The sequence below is a fragment of the Panthera leo genome, chromosome C2 (genome assembly GCF_018350215.1).
Source record: "Panthera leo isolate Ple1 chromosome C2, P.leo_Ple1_pat1.1, whole genome shotgun sequence".
In the NCBI taxonomy this organism is placed as follows: domain Eukaryota; kingdom Metazoa; phylum Chordata; class Mammalia; order Carnivora; family Felidae; genus Panthera; species Panthera leo.
In genome coordinates, this window is record NC_056687.1 from 76,717,108 (window position 1) to 76,737,037 (window position 19,930).

The 19,930-nt window shown below is 37.5% G+C and overlaps 1 protein-coding gene across 4 annotated transcripts in view; it reads right to left on the reverse strand.

Moving 5' to 3' along the window:
• The window catches only part of CCDC50 (coiled-coil domain containing 50), an 85,977-nt gene that overhangs the window by 55,891 nt on the left and 10,156 nt on the right, over window positions 1-19,930 (reverse strand). For 3 of the 4 annotated variants that reach the window (XM_042903692.1, XM_042903695.1, XM_042903694.1), the window contains exons 2-4: window positions 16,500-16,550; window positions 3,049-3,111; window positions 2,110-2,236 (exon numbers count right to left, since the gene is read on the reverse strand). In XM_042903692.1, coding sequence (XP_042759626.1) covers window positions 2,110-2,236; window positions 3,049-3,111; window positions 16,500-16,550 — 241 coding nt within the window. The remainder of the gene's footprint in view (window positions 1-2,109; window positions 2,237-3,048; window positions 3,112-16,499; window positions 16,551-19,930) is intronic. The other variant, XM_042903693.1, reaches the window with a different exon arrangement.

Below are 19,930 nucleotides of genomic sequence, written 5' to 3' on the forward strand. Positions count from 1 at the left end.
ATTTCAGCTAGGAGTACCTCCAAAAGCCTGAAGTCCCAGGCAGAAATAGAATATCTGGCTCTCCTCTAATTTAAGACCTATAATCCATTACTTTCTGAATCCTCATTTATATTTAGAGTTTTATCTCAATAATCTCTGAATAATCTCATTATACTATCATTACCCTAATTCAGGGTCTTAAACTTTTGCACCAGCCTCAGAACTGCCCTTGATAGCAAAGCACTGTGAATAATGTAAAAGGCAATGATTTAGAACTCTAGAATACTCTAGCTCTGGCTCTTATCTTTTTGTTTTGTTTTTTGGGGGTGTTTTGTTTTGTTTATTTATTTTGAGAGAGACAGAGAGAACAGAGGAGGGACAGAGAGAGCGGGGGAAAGAGAGAATCCCAAGCAGGCTCCACACTGTCAGTGCAGAGGCTGACGTGGGGCTCAAATTTACAAACCTGTGAGATCATGACCTACCTGAAATGAAATCAAGAGCTGGAGGGATGAGCCACCCAGGTGCCCCTCTGGCTCTCATCTTAACTCTGGTTATGACCCCAAACCTCCACACCTCTCAAATCTCTCCTTATTCCATGAGCATTACCCTCCAATCAAGCCTTGTCATCTCTTAATTTGACCACTTCAAAGCTGTCTTCAATCTTGTCCCCTACAATCCTTTATCTACCCATCCCCCAGAGTAGATCCCAAAATGAAAATCTAAAACTCTTTCAATGGCTCTCTGTTGTTTATAATATAACATCTACAAAATCTAAATTCCTAAAAGCATAACTTTTGGTCCAGTTTTTGACTACTTTTCTGTCCTCATGCCCTAACCCATGCCCTTAATCACACACTACACTCCAGCAGTACTGAACATCGTGTAGCTACCATGAGATTCCAGGTTATTTAACCTCTTCCCTTCCCTATTACTCCCTCTGGCTAGAATGGTTTCCTCCAGCTAGCACTATGAACTTCTAATTTAACCATCGAGGCTCAGATTAAATACATCACCTATGTTAGAATGGTTTTCCCAGTCTCTCCTTTCTTCATTGTCATTAAATGTATTATTTAATTCTCTGTGGCTTACACCAGTCTCTGTAGATTTCAAAAGCCTCAGAGTTTTATTCTGAGGCTCTTAAAGGCAACAGCTATATTTTATTCCTATCTGTGGTCTCCAGCGCCTTTCATGGTGACAGGTATAGCAAGAGTCAGTAAGAGTGTTTATTTACAAAATAAGGAAGCTGAACAAAAGGATGACTAAAGTTCTCTCTACAAATAATAAACCAGAAAGGCAAACCCTTCCTCAAAGACAGAAAAAATGATAGGCTTTCCTGTTTATTTGAACATGAACTACAGTAAACTGTGGGGGCCCTTTACTTCTCCCTCTACCCTTTCCCCTCAAAACAATACCTTGTGGTTAAATCCACCATTTAGATATAGGGGATTACACAGAGATTTAGATACAGGGGTCACTCTTAAATAAGAAATGCACCCTCTGAGCTTTTAAAACAGTGGAAAAAAGTAAGTCATTGTGCTGGAAGAGACCTTGGATATGATCTTTCCATTTATCGAACTATTACAGGAGGAGACTGAGGAAAGAATGTCTGTCAGATGCTGAAGTTATAAAGAGAACTGAGTGTGTATTTCAGAGCTTTCCAGAAGATCCTGCCTCTCCCTGAAAAGCAAAAGAAGTTCAAGGAAAATAAAGGCAGCAAACATCAACCACGCAAGAGTAAAGGAATCCAATACAACTCATAAAGTTCTTTGATATCCAGTATTTCACTGGATCCCCCAACCAACCTATGAGGCAAAGGGAACAGAGATTATTTTCCACGTGCTATAGGGAAGGAATACAGACTCAGAGAGGTGGATCGAAATGCTCAAAGTCCAACAGTTAAACGTGCTGAGAGTCATACCAGAATCCACTTGTCCCCAAACCTACGAAGTATTCCAACAACAACAAAAATTTCAGACCAAAGAAAACTGTGGGCTAGCCACTATAGGATTTGTAATCTAACAGTGACAGGCATGAGTGGAACAGACACACAGTCTTCTTCCCTGCCCTGGTTGCTGGCTCCACAGAGAAAACCAGTTCCAGCATGCCTCCCGCCCGCCCCCAAATCCTCACAGGTCTTTGTAGCGCTTCTGGAGCTGAGCCTGAGCTTTCAGATCTTCCTCCTGAAGCTGCTTAGCCACCTGTAGATCATGCTGGACCAAACGGTTCCGCTGAATATTCGAGGCCAAATGATGTTCAACTGGACGGAGAGATTGAAGAGAGGAATCGTAATGTTTCGTCTGGTTAATAATACGCCTCAGGATAACTTAAGAAGGGTTTTTCCATTAAAAAGAGCTTCACATCCATGACTTCATTTTATGCTTTCAATAATGCTATATAACAGGCAGCAAAGGAATTATTCCTCTTCTCTTTCCATTAAGTAAAATGAGAATCAGAAAGGTTAAGTAACTTGCCCCTGGTCACATGGCAAAACAGCGGCAGTGACAGGATTTCCACACCAATACTCTAAAACCAAGGCCAGGGCTCCTTCTGCTCCACAAGATGTCACTCTATTTATAAACATTTTCAATACTTACTTTTTATATTGACACATGAATTAATGATTCCCAAATTACATATTTGCAAATACGTACTTCTGTGTAACACACATAACTTAGGTTTAGTTTCCATAATTACCTACATAAATATTGAGAAAAGGCCACAACCTAGATACTTCCAATGTCTGCAAAGATGTTCAGACCCCTCTTCTAGGGGAAGAACAGATGCCAGATAGTATCTCCCTCCTAACAATACTAAGGCAATGGGAAAGGTTCACGCCCCGCTTTTCCTCCCATATACCCAAAATCTCCTAATCCCTGGCAGCTGTCACACCTTAAAATACCCAGAACTTCATTTTCCACCCAGGTGGCACTTGCCTAGATAAATCCCTCAGGACTGATGGAAAGTAGGCCTGGTGACTCTGTTCTCTCTCCCTGCCTCACCCAAAGAAACCTGCCTCAAGCTACTACTAAAAAAGAAAACAGAAGGAACATAATGAGGGCCATTACTCACTCTCTTGTTCTTGCAGGCTGTGGGCCAGGGTGTGGTCCTCTAAAACAGCAAAATCTCGGCACACTGCAGAGGATGAAGGAGGAAAAGCAGACAAGAAGGTTCAATGGTAGTATTTTAATATGTTAAAAAAAAGAATTTTGTTTACTTCAAAAATCAATTCTACTATTTTAGGATTATCAGCTTTATAACATGCAGTGCAAAATAGTGACTAGTTAATACAAAGTCTTCATTCACAAACATCCACAGTACCTGCCCAGTGCCAAGCACAGGGTATCACAAAGTAATGGTTAGCTCTGGTCTCTGGCCTAAGGATATTAACCACAGAATCAGAACCCATGAGTCCAGAAATTCTTTTTTTTTAATTTATTTATTTATGGGAGAGTGCAAGCGGGGGAGGGGAGGCAGAGGATCCAAAGCAGGCTCTGTGCTGACAGGCTGACGGCATCAAGCCCAATGTGGGGCTCGAACTCACGAACCACAAGATCATGACCTGAGCCAAAGTCAGACATTCAAACAACTGAGCCACCCAGGTGCCCCATAGGTCCAGAAATTCTAATCCACATCTAAAAAGAGAGGGCAAGTATTGTGGCCATAATACAAGAGACAAGAACTTTCTGCATACTGTTAGCTAAGAGAAAGCTGAGTTCTTGCATAGTCAGAGGAATTAAAAGAAATCCAGCCTTTGCCTCAACCATCTAGGGTTGAGGGAATCCTCTCCCAGAGACTTACATCTATCCTGCTGCCCCTAAGGAAAAACACACCTTTATTAGTCCCTAGGGTAGGAACAGATTTCTACTTCAGGATAATCACTTCTTTAATGGGACCACACCCTCAGACAGGAGTTAGAACTACCTCCCCTAGGTCTCCGTAAATGTAGAGCTTCCTAAAAAGAATCTGCATACCAAAAGGATATGGGAAGCTTAGAGGATACAGGAACCTGCCCCTACTGTCACCTCGATTTGGAGATTCAGGCAAGAACATTCACGGCCTATCTTTTTAGGAGCAAATGGGAAGAGATGGTCTCCAAGGTCCACCCCAAACTGCAATTTAAACTCCTGTTTCTTAAAACAAACATACACAAAACAATACTCATAAAGAACTCTTATCATGAAATGTGCCTTTTGTTTGTATGAAGGACATGTAATTTAGGTGATATGTTCTTACTCTATTTCAAACATGTAACTCACATGAAAAAGGAAAATTCCCTAAAGCCACAAACTACTACAACATGTAGGACTCATGAAACTGTCCTGTAAAGTTAACAGAGTTTATAGATTTCTTTCTGCAGCTTTGAATTTGCCTATGATGACATTTAACTGAAATGGAATAAAGAAACAATCCTTTGCCATTCTTAGCACTTATATATGCTTACATACATATACATTGACATAGCCAGCCCTGTCCCTGAGAAATAACACAATAAAAAAGTAGGTAGATCTTAGAGACATTAAGGTTACTCTGAAATGGTTTTACAATTGGGGAATCATTTCTGCCCAAGAACCATTTAAACAACATATGGCCTGCTTACTTCTTGCAACTGCAAAACTTGTAATTCCAGGAGAAAGTCCTGTTCTTTTACATCTGATATATTCTCAGCAAATTCTAACAACTTTGTGGCCCAGGTCCTAGCTACCCTATGTTTCACAGAATGAAACTGCTTTCAAGATGAGCTAATTAACTCATTCGATTAATAGGTGAGGAAAATGAGGGCCAGACGGAAGAAAAGAGTTATCAAGGCTATATACAGTTTGTTGGTGACAAGGTTAGAAGTCAGTATCTGAGCCAGCAAGAGCTCTTTCCTTTCCTGACACCATGACAGCCCTCCGGGATTCCAGGCAAACCAAGAGGTCACAACAGACTGAAAGGAGATATTCTATACTGACTAACATGCACTCCCTAACATGCCTAGTGAATTCATATTAATTGATCAAATGGCTAAGACATGTATGGATTTAGTTCACAGAAAACAAATATTCAGAATGAATTAGACAAAATGAATGTAATCAAATCTTGTGCAGAAGAATGCTATTTTATTAGGCTGCTTTCTTATTTGAAGCACTTTTATTATACTGTGAAGGCTTATGTCTGTATACTAATGTCCCGTATTAATTTTAGATAAGATTAGATTAATTATTGAGATTAATATTTTTCAAATCATGGATGGCAACCTATTATTAGGTCATAAAATCAATTTATTAGGTCTAGAAATGAATAGGCTAGAAAACAGAGTAAAACACACAGTCGAGGAAACCATGGAATGGAGAAACTTTTTCAGTTTTACTCACACAAAACTCACACATACGTGTACACACACAGACACACACACAGCTGTATATATGTATTAGGTCACACTGTAAAACATACAACATCCTGCAGATTATGGTCAAAAAACCTTAAAAGCCACTTCAATTTATGTTACCAAGGCAGAAAGTTATGCCAAACAATATATTTTATACATGTTTAAGGTCATACTGAATAAAAGATTATAAAATTATTGCAGGTTTCCATGTGGATAACCATGTGAAGAACTGCAACAATTTTATATTTTTGTTTTAGTCAGTGCAACATTAAAACATAATGTTTATGGATGCATACACTGTAATATAAATATGTTTTTAATATACAGCACTGACACAAACTGAATTTACAATTGAATCGTGCTCATCTACAAAGAGAGTCAAAGAGCAGGAGTGCCTTTGCTATATCAGATGTTCTACTGATTTACAAACAAAACAGAGAAGACTAAAGCAAATAAGGCAAATATTAACATCTATTAAATTTGGGTGTCAGGATCATGGGTTTATGTATTTCTTTTTTTTTTTTACATTTTTTTAATGTTTATTTATTTTTGAGACAGAAAGAGACAGAGCATGAGCAGGAGAGGGGCAGAGAGAGGGAGACACAGAATCCGAAGCAGGCTCCAGGCTCTGAGCTGTCAGCACAGAGCCCGATGCAGGGCTCGAAATCAGGAGCTGTGAGATCATGACCTGAGCCAAAGTCAGACGCTCAACTGACTGAGCCACCCAGGCACCCTGGGTTTTCTGTATTTCTTTTGTTTTTTGTAATTTTTTACACACTGCATTTTAAAATTCTACAACACAAACTTTTTCTTTTTAAATCCACATCTTTAATTCCATCAATAGCATATGCTGCTAAACCGTAAACATAAAGACATAGTTGCCGTATCATAGCAGGTGCAAGGAGTTTATGAATTACTGGTTACCATAACAATGACTCTTCTCAATGACTTCTTAGTATTTAACCAGCAAGAATGAAGTATCATTGTTATTTGATCCTAAATCTTCTTACAGCGCATATGGGTTAGGGTTTGAGCGAGAAGAGAATCTAGAAGATCTTCAATGACTAAAGGAAGTGCACACACTCATACACAGAATTGTACTGTCAATACACCAAGTTAGCATTTCAGAGTTTACTGAGAACTTCCAAATGCATGATCTCATTTATGCCAAGTATTATGTGTTCACTCCAGTTTCTTCTGCATCCACTCTAGTTCCTTTCTAGATGTGCCTCTGTACACTCTGCATCATGACTCAACACAAGCTGGAAAACAACCACACATCCAGCCACCTTTGTAAATCAGTAACCAGACTGGGAATTACAGAAAACATTTCACAGCCAGGCCAAATTCAGAGCCTGGATCTTTGCTCCTTCCCTAATCTACTCTACTTTGAAGTAAACAGTATAAGCAGTATAGGAGGATAAACAGCATCAATTCATCTCACCACCTTTCCCTGCAGGCACACTTAAGCTGTATCATTGGACCCTGAATGCCTACCCTCCCACTTCTCAGACTTCTTCCCTCCCATGTTCACTTTCACTCACTCAAATTTCAAGCTGATCTTGCCATTAGAGCCATTCCATCATTCCTCTCCATTCCCATCCAAACTTCAATGGTCCTGTAAGCCTCCTCCCTCTGACCCCAAACATTTTCCCCAAAATTAAGGCATGGTAGCTAAGTCTGTTTTGAAAACTAATCATGCAACTCTACCTCCTTGCTTTTGAAGAGCATCAACAGAAAGAAACACATTTTATCCTTCAACGCAAATAGACAGCTGTCTCCGTGACCAGTTGCAAACTCTTCAGGGCAGGGACCCTGTGGGACTAATCTCTGTACCTTCCACACAATTCTATATGCACTGGATGTAGCATGTAATGAGACTTCAATAGATATTCATTAATTGAAAAAGAAATGAAGAAACACTGGCCAATAAAGTCAAAAAACAGTGAAAGATCCATAGCCAAAAGACGAAAACAATTTTATAAATAGAATTAAGTTCTGTTGTTACAACAGCATTACAGAGACTTGTAAAACTTTCAGATATCATTTAAATAAAAACTAGAAACCTTCTCCATTCCCACTAAATGAAATAGTTTTAGTGTTTTTTAATCCATATATATACATATTAAGTATACAATGATTTAGTTTACATTAAACCAAGCAAATTTCAGAAATAGGAAGTAGGATATATATTTGAAAAATATATATATGTGTGTGTGTATGTGTACACACACACACACACACACATATTCTCCCCCCATCCATTTTCCTTGAAGAAAAAGGTGATTTTCATTCATTTGTGGATCCCCCTAAGTACACAAATGACATAGTATGTACCTAGTAAACGCATTCATTCAACAAACATTTGCTGAGCTCTCTTGCGATAAATAAGTCATTCCCAAGCCATCATGAAAGTAGAGATGACAGAAAGGTACATAAACATAATATAATTTGATAAATGCTATAAAGAACTACAGCAAACTCTTTGAAGGCATAAATAATGGAGGAAATGTGCTTGCTATGAACTGGAGGTGGTTGTAAGTAATAGCAGTGACTCAGAGATATCAAGAAACCTTAAAGTAGCTAACATACAGAATGAATTTCAAAAGAAGGTTAAAATTTCTATGGACAGAGGAAGCAGGCATTCTAGGTGGGGAGGCAATTAACTCTCACAAACCAGAAGAGTGAAGAAGTCATTCCCCTTCTGTCCTTCTTGTACTCACACCCCAAACTTTCTGAAAATACAATTCCTATGACTCAGTCTTTACAAGCTTCCACCCACATACAAATGCCTGGATTAATAATACATTCACTAGCAACTATTTCTTTCAGCTGTGTCTGTACTGCCTTTTATGTCCTGGTATAATTTGTGAATTATTCTATTTTTGTGTGAATGCTATTAGCAACAGATGGAATACATACTCATTGATTTGAGAACAGGGATGATACTTGTTTTCCTTTGTTCTGTACACATGAAAACAGCCTCTATGAATGAGGATGATGTTCCAGACACATATTCTATGTTGAAAAGTTTGGTAATGACAGGCAGCCACAGTTGACATTGATATAGCACTTTATTGATTACAATGCACTTTCATATACATTCCTCCTAATTACCTGAAGGTAAAGGTTTTACCAATATTCTCATTTTATTTATGAGAAAACTAAGGCTCAGAGAAATAAAGTGACTTGACCAAGATTGCCCAACAAATGAACAAATGAATTGGAAACCAAACCTGGAAGAAGTAATGAGTCTATATTTCACTACGTAAGAAGAGTTGATATTATTAAATAGTAAATAAAATAAAACAAATATGCATTAGGTTGTTTGAAATTGTGGATACAACAGAATTTAGGTAAGGATGGCACATGTGCTCAGAAGGTGGGTTCCAGGGCCCAAAATAGAGCAATGAAATGGGGGATACTGTTTATTTTGTCTCACTGTCTCCCAAGAATAAGTCTCTGGCAATCACAGTCAGCCTGTATTCAATTCTGAAAAACAAGGGCAATAAAAAGTTCTTTTCATTTCACAGTGTTTCCTGGGTGATGTGCAAGAAAACCCCTAAGCTGTGTGTGACAATGGTGGAAAATTCCAAGGAAAATTTCCCTTTGGGATCTAACCAGCTTGCCCCATCTCCCCTACTCTCCATCCAGTATCAATGAGATTTTCTCCATTTGCAAAGAGAGTATTAATAAATTTCAGAATAATGTGTCCAAGAGATGTTAAAGACAATTTGTACAAAGAAATAACGTATGTAAACCCCTATGCCTTTGTTTGTTGCCCCTCAAAAGGAATGTCTCCCTAATTTATTAAAGAAGGGTCTCTTTTCTTTATTTAAAGCTCTAATAAAACTGCCTGAGTAAAAGAGAACAGAATGCAGGAAAAACTATGAACAGCTATCATCCTAATGCCAAGTCCTTGACATTTTCATCCCCAACAAATTTTACGTATATAGGGACCAAGAGGATATCAATATCACCATCACTAATAACAACACCAAAACCAACCCTCACCCCCCATTACTACCACCGTCAGCTCGGGAGCTTCTTAGGTATGCTCAGTTATGGACTATGGACACTCTCGTAACCATCTGCCCCAATTATGAGTCCTAAAATAGCATACATAGCTTTGAATCACTGACCACTCTGACAACTGAAACTTCCCATTCAGGCAGGAAATTGAAACGATGGGAATAAGATCTCAGTAATGTCTGAACAATTAATTTACTAGGGAATAAAGGGTAACTGAAACTTTTGCTCCTTCTCTGACTTTTAATGTCCTAGATGTCCATCCTGTTGAAATTAACAAAATCCAAGTATAGTATGACAGAAGAAGGAGAGTGGCACCTAATTTGGGCTGACAAAACACTAGTAAATGGCCTTCCATTTACTAGTTACATAAACAGGCCTTCCATCCTCATTTACTTTGTTCCTAGTCGAAGTATTCAATGGCAGGGCTATTATCCTAATCAAGTCTCCAAATCCCCTGTTCTATCCCATATACTATGGTTATTCCATCTGTCTGGAAGATAGAGGATCCTTCTGATAAGAAACACATAATACCATTAAATCAGATCCACGTTTCTGGAATATTTATCTTTAGTAGAATTATTACCACCCCCCCTTACTAAACTACCTGAAAAATGCACACAGGCTTCTACAATTCCTTTTTGAAAGACAAACACTTTCATCCACACTTTGTACAAGTGATTGAGTCAAGTATCATTAACCAATGTTTCAACTATTTGGGGATTTTTATGGTTACTGGGTTTTGTTTATGTTTTAGTTGGTTGGTGTGGGTATGGGACACAGAGAATGGGAGCATCCTCCAAGTTGAAGGAAGCTTAGTCACCATTACACACACTGGGGGCAGGGCACAAACCTGTTCTATCTACCTGAGGCACCTCTCCACTATCTAAAAAAATCATAATCAGTCTTCAAACCCTCATTCTAATGTCATTTCTCTACTAATCCAATCTTATAGAATAAAACCAAAACCATCACAATGGACTCTTACACACCCAGCAGATTTACCTGTGCTATATTTCCCCCAGTGATTTCACAGCATATAGTAAATATAGTACGGTAGCATTAATCATATTATAATGAATTTACCCATCTGTTTCCCCAGCATACATTCAAGATCCTTGAAAGGCAGGAAAAATATTATGGATCATTTTCTCTCCAACATTTATCCCAGTGCCTGAGATAATGATTTTCAAATAAATGTGGAAATGAGGGCTCCTAAGAAAAATGGTGATTAATACAAATGACATACCGTGAAAAGTTGCATTTTTTGCAGGTGTGAGCCATCCTCACCTTCCAGCACACCTGAAAAAGGCTAAGGAGCTGCATGTCTACCTACATTACCTAAAATGACAGTAAAGGGTTTCTGCTTCCATCCCCCAAATTTTGGATATATTATAATATATGTATAGTAATGGATAGAAGCTGAAAGAATCCTAGAATATCTATAAAGGTGGTCCATTCAGGCAGGTGGTCAACTGTTGGTCGCTTTACACCACAATTAAACATTATCACTCAATTTCTAAAGAAATGATGGCTTGGAGAGTTGGAATAACAATGCCAAGGATCACATAGTCAAAGAAGTGGTACTTCCAAGATGAGACCCAAGGCTATGAAAAATGACAATATAGATGAGGTTATACGTGTTAAGCTAAATAACCCAGCAGGATGCATAAGACGAATGTGGCATTTTGAAGCAGAGAATGCAATGTATGCTAAGGTGCCGATAGGAATTTTCAGAATCTTGGAGTTTGTGTCCTGAGTCATTTGAGAATGAAAGTTTTTTGTTATTGTTATTAAGGGAAAAAGTATGCTAGCAAAAATAAAGTCCATATAAGTCCCCAAATTTGTATATGATCTTCCTGAGAACCAAAGCAAGCAGGGAAATATGAAAAGTTGCTCAGTTTTCACGACCTAAAAAAAGAAATAACACCAGTTCGTCACTGGATAGAAATGTTTTACTAGCAGCAAATATGCAACTAAACTGTTGTCACGCTGGAACTTAAATAGGAAGCACTAAGTTACATAATGGACATCATCAATAGTTCAAGTATGAGTTTTAAACGTGTGCCTACACGCACACACATCTTCAACAAAAGCACAAGACTGAGCACAGTAAGGAGACATTTTAAAAAACAAAACAATTAATATAATTCCAACATTTCACTCTGATGCAATTTATTAAAATAGGTTCCTGAGTTATTTTTTTTCTAATCCCCCAAATTCGAAGTTAAATGAAAAGCCCGGTAACCCAAACCACTAGTTTGGCAAGTAGATATATTATAGCTAACCACAGACACACTAGATTGCAGGCAAATGGGTTCTGAAAATGCTGAGATAATGTAAGTCACCAAATCAGAAGTACTACTTTAATATCACAAACCATCTACATCATTATCAGAGACCACAGAGTAACTGGGTAACTTATTGGAAAAGTGAAAATGGCTGACTCAGGAATTTCCATTTGACAGAGCAAAAGATTGAGGGTGAGAGGAATAGTGAAAACATGGGTGGGGGGAGGGGGGAGGTGGCAGGGCAGAAACAGGACAGTATTGACTCATCCTGGTAGAACTGTCACATAAAGCTTTCCATAAGGAAGTATCTGACTCAAGTTACCATAAAGGATAAAAACCCCACAAACACAATCTCACAAGTTTTCTGGGTTTGCAGGCATCAACTTTGTGGATTGGTACTCTGAAGCCAAACTTTTCTGTGTTGGCAATAACAAAAAAAGTTGCTCTAGAAAAGTGACAACTCAGACTTTATCTATTTTCAGAAAATGCAGATCTAGATACCAACGCAAATCCCTGAAACTGAGCTTCTTTCTTCTCCAGAAGCATCCCTTAATCTCAAAATGAGCTCAACCTAGAGGTCACTTCATCTGAGTTCCCAACAAACTGGCACTTGGGTTCTTTCTGTCCTTGCAGTCCTACCAAGTGACCACGAGTAAGACCCTTCAAAACCCCATATGATGTACATCTACAACATCCAATATTAGAACAGATGTTAGAAAAGATTGCCTTAAATTAGACCAAATTTGTATGTTCTATTGATTCATCATTATTATTCCATCCACCAGGGTCACAATTTGTTTTTCCCCACAATATAAATGGTAGCCATTACTCACATGTAGCAATTTCTTCAAATTAACTAAAATTAAATTTTGAAAATTCAGTTCCTCAGTCTCACAAGCCACATTTTCAGGGCTAAATAGCCATATGGGGTTGATGCCTACCATTTTGGACAGTGTGGAACATAGAACATTTCCACCATCAGACAAGTTCTATTGGACAGCACTGCTCTAAACAATAATCACAGTGTGATAGATAGGTTACTGACAATTTAGACAACTAGACTACTCAGTAGCATTTAAAGCCATTTCAATCATTTGTGTATGTGTGTATGAGCACACACAGGCACACACACATAGTATTTTAGGCCAACAGATGTAACTTACTTTACCAGTATGGACAAGAAAGGGTTTTGAATATATTATTGGTTTTGTGTTAACCACTGATTTATCTTCAAAATTGCTGTATGGTATTTCACCTGTTTCTTTTTCTTTAGTCCTAAAGCGATGGTAGTTTTGCTAACTTCACCAGAGTGAAAGAATCAAAAGTTGCTCTACAGCAACTGTGCACATATAGTCACAGAAACAAAGGAGCAAAGCTCCACTTAGAAAGGCAAGTGAACTGATTTTAAATACAGTTAAAGCAATTAAATTCTGGGAAATATACCTGCTACTGAATAAACCCACCAGATCGCTAATACTTACTTACCAAACACTTACTGAAGAACTCTGCATTCTGATTAGCCAATGTGTACCTGTGAATCTCAAATGACCTTGAAAATAAAACTGATCAAAAATGGAGACGATTCTCCTAAGTTTACTATCTTTGGTGAATTCCTTAAAGAACAATTGCATTTTACATGGGTGCTCCACTTCAGAACAATTCAGGAATATATGAATTTACACAGCAGCTAAATAAATAATTACTTTTGATATCATAAAAATGATTTAAAAGAAATAACTCCTGCTTTAAAATGATTCAGTTTACTTTTTAAATGGATTTATAAAATTTCATATTTGACCATAAAAAGACTAGCAAAATCACACTTAGAAAACGATGAAACTCTTTACACAGTGTTTTCTCCAATACACTACACAGAACACTGGTACTCAGTGAATACTCACTGCATAAGGATACTGTATGGTGTAACCAAGAGTACTCTCACTTTGATTACAGTCCTGGCTCTAACACTCACTAGATGAATAATCCTGAACAAAGTAATATAACTTACGTTTGCTCACCTGAAATGACAGAGTGATAACGACCACTGTTAAGGACTTGAGTACTGCAGGAAATGTATATATTTAAAAATTACATATTCACAAATTATTTTGATGGAGATAGTCAGACTTTCTATGTAGAAAACAAAAGACCCTTGATAACCACAAACAGTCCTCAAAATACCCAAAATACTTAAATACCCTTAGATAAACAGTAGCAGACAGGATTTTTTTTTTTTCAAAGCCAATTTCCAGTAAGAATATCCAGACTGTAAGAATTTATTGCTTTTATTTTGATTGCACGTATCCCTAAAGAAACTCCGACCTTCTCTTGTTCCAATATTTGAATGGCACTTTTCCTGGCACTTAAACAAGCCCTCAGATGGTTTGGCAGCCCTCAAATGGTGTTGGTTTCTCTGTTTGCCTTAGCCTAGAAAGAAAAGCCACCCATCTCCTTAAACCCCTGTAGGATAAACCCAGTCATGCCCATTAAAACCCAAAAGATCACATCCAACCCAGCTTAAGTACAAGTTTACACCAAGGAAAGAAAACCATTTTGGTTTATTGGCTTCATATGACAAGAAGAGTTTCCTTAAGTACTAGCTACTGCACATTCTGTTTACCCTTGAGTCAGATATTTCCACTTTCAACTTCTCTTCTGCAAGTAGATACTTTAGCATTTTTTTCCTATTAGGATTAGTAAACACATTTCAATTTCAAGAAATCAAGAGTAATACTCAAAATTGCCCCCCAAAACTTTATTTCAAGTAGTGGTCATGGGATTAAGTAGACATGGTAAAAAGATTCTCTTAGAATCTTGCTCCCTTAAAGCAAATTGTACTACTCACACTTTCACTCTGGTAACCATCTGCCAGAAGTCTACAACATTTCCAGTAATCTTGGATTATATAAATCTAAAAGTATGAATAAAAAACAAATGGGTAAATCTTGAGATTTTTGGAATTCTACTCTGATATGCTGCCATATGCTCAATAATTGGTCATGTTTACCCACTAGAAATGTGTTTTTCTATAAGATATCTTGAGATCATGGGTACTTTCTTAGAATCTAGGAGAATGCCTCCCCAGAAGTTGAGGAGATTTATCTTCCTAATTATAATATAAGTAAGCTTACATTAAAATCAGATTTCCTAGAAATACAGTCTACACAGAAGAAGGAAGCAATCCACCAGTAAACTAGAAGAAGTTAGCCTATATTTCAAAGCACACATGGAGAACCCCTATGTTGACAGCAGGGAGTTGTGCAAGGAGTTTAAGAAGTGACTCTGTCAACCACTTTGGCTCTCTATGAAGTTCATCATACAGGTTATTTTTTTTGTTTTATTTTTGTTATTATTTTAATCTTTTTTTAATGTTTATTTGTTTTTGAGAGAGAGAGAGACAGAGACAGAGACAGAGCACGAGTGAGTGAGGGGCAGAGAGAGGGGGGGAGACACAGAATCCGAAGCAGGCTCCAGGCTCTGACCTGTCAGCACAGAGCCCAATATGGGGCTGGAACCCACGAACCATGAGATCATGACCTGAGCTGAGCCTGGCGCTTAACTGACTGAGCCACCCAGACGCCCCTATTTTTTTCTTTTTTTTTTGAGAAAAATTTCTATTCACTTTAGTGGTATTTAAGTTAGATGTGAACTTTGGATGGTTCTCTATTCCAAAGAAAGCTGGAAACTCAGCTAGTGGTGCAGGACGAAAGAAGCACAAACCAAAGCTTGGAGGCAAATAAGGAGGAAGCTGAGATGTCTTCAATAATTACAAAAATAAACAGGGTATATGAAGTGACAACATTATCCGGCTTTGGATTTGTCCTACTATTTAAAAAGTGTTTCAGAGAGAGAAAAAACAAACAAACAAACAAACAGGAGCTATATATATCAGGATTCAAATATTGCTTGCTTAACAGCTACAAGACTTTGGGCAAGTTATTTAATCTCTGAGCTTCAGGTTCCTCCCTGTAAAATGAGAATGGATTTCTTGAGAAATAAATTAGATAAGTGAAGGGTCAAGGAATACATCTGTCACTCAATAAAAGGAAATTCAAGAAGTGGAACCTATTATTATTGGCATCATCAGAATTAATGAATTATTACAATTAGTTATGTTCTACTAAGTATTTCTTCTAGTCAGGTCCCCTAACTAAGTCACTGATTAACACAGATCTAGTCACTTGTCTAGTATAGAATCCATAACAGAATATGCAAACACTACTTCCTCTTCTTCTATCAAAGAATTAAAATGTAATCAACAGTTACTACATTTCTTTTTTGTTAACAGTTACTACATTTCTATAGCTCTTTCTAACCTCTTATGTCCAACTGAGGGAGAATATGTTTCCTATACATATTGTGGACCTAAGTTAAAGGAAAATCAGTATGTCTAAAATGTTTAATAAGCTCCATCACTTCAAACTTTTCTTTTCAACTGAATGTCCAGAGTTAGAAAGCAAAGTAGAATTATATGAGAAAGTCATGTAATTACAGTTTAATCAACATCAAGAATGATAGGAGGGTAGACCACTGAATAGAAGTATAGCCAGTCAAAATATAAACACCTTCACACGTAGATTACAGTGAATGCCTAAAACTAGACGGATTTTCCTAATTTCTATTCTTTGAGTTGCTCTAGTGAAAGCTTTCTGCCAAATCCACATGCCATTTTGGTATCTTTCCTATAAGAAATGTGGATATTTCTTGCCCAATTTATAGAAATATGGCTTTACTGTAGCATATAAGGCACACGCAAATTAAAGTACAAAGAGCTCTATTCTTAATTCCAGATACCTGTCAGAATTTTAGTTCTGGTTCTGTCACCCACTCACCAAATGACCTCTGACAAGTCACTTTCCAAATCAGAACCTCAATGTCCTGACCTGTAAGGAAACAGTACAAATTATCTCTAAGAATGCATCCAACTTAAGACATAGGGTTGCATAAAATATAGTTGATTCAGGGTAACTCATATACATTTGTATCTTGGACACCAACACATCATCTAAAATGTGAAAATCACAGCCTGTAAAAAAGACTACCCTATAGGATGACTGTTGTGTTCTCTCCTGCACCAAATACTGCTTTCTTCAACGTTGCTGATTGTTTAACTATTTCTACCATACAAAATGGCAAACATCTGCTTTTATTCATCTGTATAGTAGCTTCAACCACCAATAAATCTTAAAATAACCTTCCATTCAATCTGGTGCCTTATAAAAAAAAAAGTAGTCTTTTCCTGTTTTAACTAGCAGTTCTCTCAGAGCCTTTAGTATCAGGGTAAAATGAGACCATGTTATCAGTCACTTACTGTCCAATGAATACAAATGTGAACTGTGTCATTTACTAAAAGGCTTAAGTGAGGCCAGATGACCACAGTACAGCCTGGAAAAGTGAGCATGCTCCATATTCTGAAGGCTTGTTAAAGATCACCAAATGTTTCAGGGGCACCTGGGTGGCTCAGTCAGTTAAGCATCCAACTTCGGCTCAGGTCATGAACTCACAGATTGTGAGTTTGAGCCCCACATTGGGCTCAGTGTAACAGCTCAATGCCTGGGGCCTGCTTTGGATCCTGTGTCTCCTTCCCTCTCTGTTGCTCCCCCACTTGCTCTCTCTCTCTCTCTCTCTCTTTCAAAAATAAATCAAGATTAAAAATTTTTTTAAAAAATCACCAAATGTTTTAAGTTCAACTAGAATGTGTTCCTAAATGCCTTGGATTTCTCTCAGCAATGCTACTGAAACTAGCTTCAGGACCTTCTACATGCAATTCCCCTGCAGAGAACTGAAAATCAGGGACAGCCTGCACCTGTGAACAGGAAAACAAGTTATCCAAATCCTTTCCATTCTAGAGGATTCACTTGCCTCAGTGGGTTTTTAAGAAGTCAAAATTATTTGGGCGATTTTTTAAACATTTGAAAAAACGGCTGCCTACAAGTATAAATTTATTTTTTGCAGCACTGCCTATTTTTAAAGCAGTGTTAACTCCTATGTACCATATGAAACTGAAAGAGACTAAACAGTGTGCCCTAAGTTAGAAAACAATTCCAAAATAAGTACAATAGAGTATATCCATGCCCAAAGCAGAACACTCTTGAGTTGACTCTTGCTCATGCTTTTCTACCCTCTTTTGATCATAAACCATTTCAAGTTTGCAATCTGTACATCCATCTTAGTCTCCAACTCAAAACTTTCAGATTCTTCACAATTATCTCCCCTTATAATCAAGCACTTTAAAAATACATTCTATGTTTGCTCTGTTTAGGTAAAGCTTCATAAGACCCTTGCTCCCTTTATATCAAAATAAATCTAGAGAGAAAATAGTAAACATAAAAATTCTGAACAGAACCCAACACTTCTAGTAACAGTGACAAAATGACACTCTATAACATTCCTGGAAAACGTGCACACATTAGCATAGTCTTACATAACTAAAATTAATTCATAAATAGGTAAGATCACTGCCTCCGAAGGAGACTATTGTATGTTCAGGCCTTGATTTAACCTTAACACCAACCTACAAAAATTTGAGAAATGGGGGGAAAAAATCATACAACAAAAAGTAAAACTGACTTATTCCTAGTCCTCTATTCCTACCTCAGTGAATGAATGCAAATAATCATAGCTCTTACTCTAGTGTCATTAGTCCAGTTAGGTCAGTTTGCCCCCTGGGCACAAGCTGTCAGATAGTCTGACAAGTTTTCTGGAGTATTTCCTATGTGTAAGGATCCCCCCAAAATACTGAGATCAGTCAGCCACCAGTCTTTTCCTGAGAGAAAATGAGTAAATTAACACAGAGAATGAAACATTTTGCTTAAGGAAATAAGTAGCTCAAAGTGGGTTGAAGAAATCACAGAAATGAAGTAGGGTAGACTCAAGAGAGAATGAGTACTTGACCTAGGCCTGGTGGGGGTGGGGGGTGTAAAAACCACACTATATTTGGATAGCGTAGAAGGAAACTCTAGGCAGAGGGATAAGGACTCACAGGAACAACGGTCTGGAAGAAGGTTAAAAGTAAAAGTATTACAGGGCAACTTGAACAATAATATTATCAAGAGCTTGAATGTATACCACTGCATTTCACAGAATGTTTTCATATCCATTTCTTCAGTTAACCGTAATCACAAACCCAGTAAATATTTTCTCCAAAAAACAAGTAAGGCAACTAAAACTTAGAGACACAATGTTATCTCTGAGTCCTTACACCTAATGGGTGGTAAACAGGAGATGTGAAACCAGGTCTTACAAGTCTAGGTTCAAGGTATTTTCCTTTAGAAAGAAGACAGTCTGATTAAGATTAAATTAAATTGTATACTACAAGTCTGATTTCAATTGGGATGAATTATTTAATGTATCAGTAAACTAGATCAAATACTACAAAATAATTCTAGGAGGAGCTCAACTACTAAAAAGATGCATAGCAGAAGTATATAGAGTAAAAAATGTCACCTTGCCCACTCCATTTAAAAGAAAGAAGAAAATGATAAGTATATTACATATTGCCAAGTAAAAAGGAATCAAATGTCTGTATTTCTTACCTCCTCTGAATTGGCACAAATCTTTCCAATATCTGTTCCACATTTTGGGAGGAATATACAGACAGAACCCATAAAGAGGGAACAGAAAGAAAACTAACTAAATAAAAATAAAATTTCAATAAACCCAAATATGAACAGCTAAATGACACCCTCATGATTTCTATTCTATAATCTATAGAGCTGATTTCATGTTTTACTTAGTAATCAATTAGAAAACAGAAAACAAATTAAGAGTAAGACAGTCTACGACAGACAGTTACCCTTTAGGTTTTAAGTGCCAATGAAAACTTCACATACTCAGAAGAGGTCTTGTGACAAAGACCTCACTCAGTAATCACATCCAACTGCTCAGGGCATTTCAGCAATGTCTCCTTTAGTTATGTGATCACTAGTATATATCTATTCCGTAAAATTAACAGAATTGCACTTTTTAATCACAAAGTATCTGGGTTAGGCCTACAAATTATTTGGCTATCCTGTCTTTAAGTTTAGTAATTATCCTAGTTTGGGGAGCTCGAGAAACCACTGAAACCATGTTCCGGAACTTCAGGGGTGTCCACAGTAAAAGCATGGTAAACTGGCATCTATCCATAGCTCCCTAACCATTTTCTAAACCTCTAGTTTCTCCCCTCCAACATACACATAGCTAAAATGACCTTGGAAGATAAGCTCTGTGAGGCTTTAATCGGGTAACTATAAAAATTTTAGAAAAGAAGAAATGCTCTGCG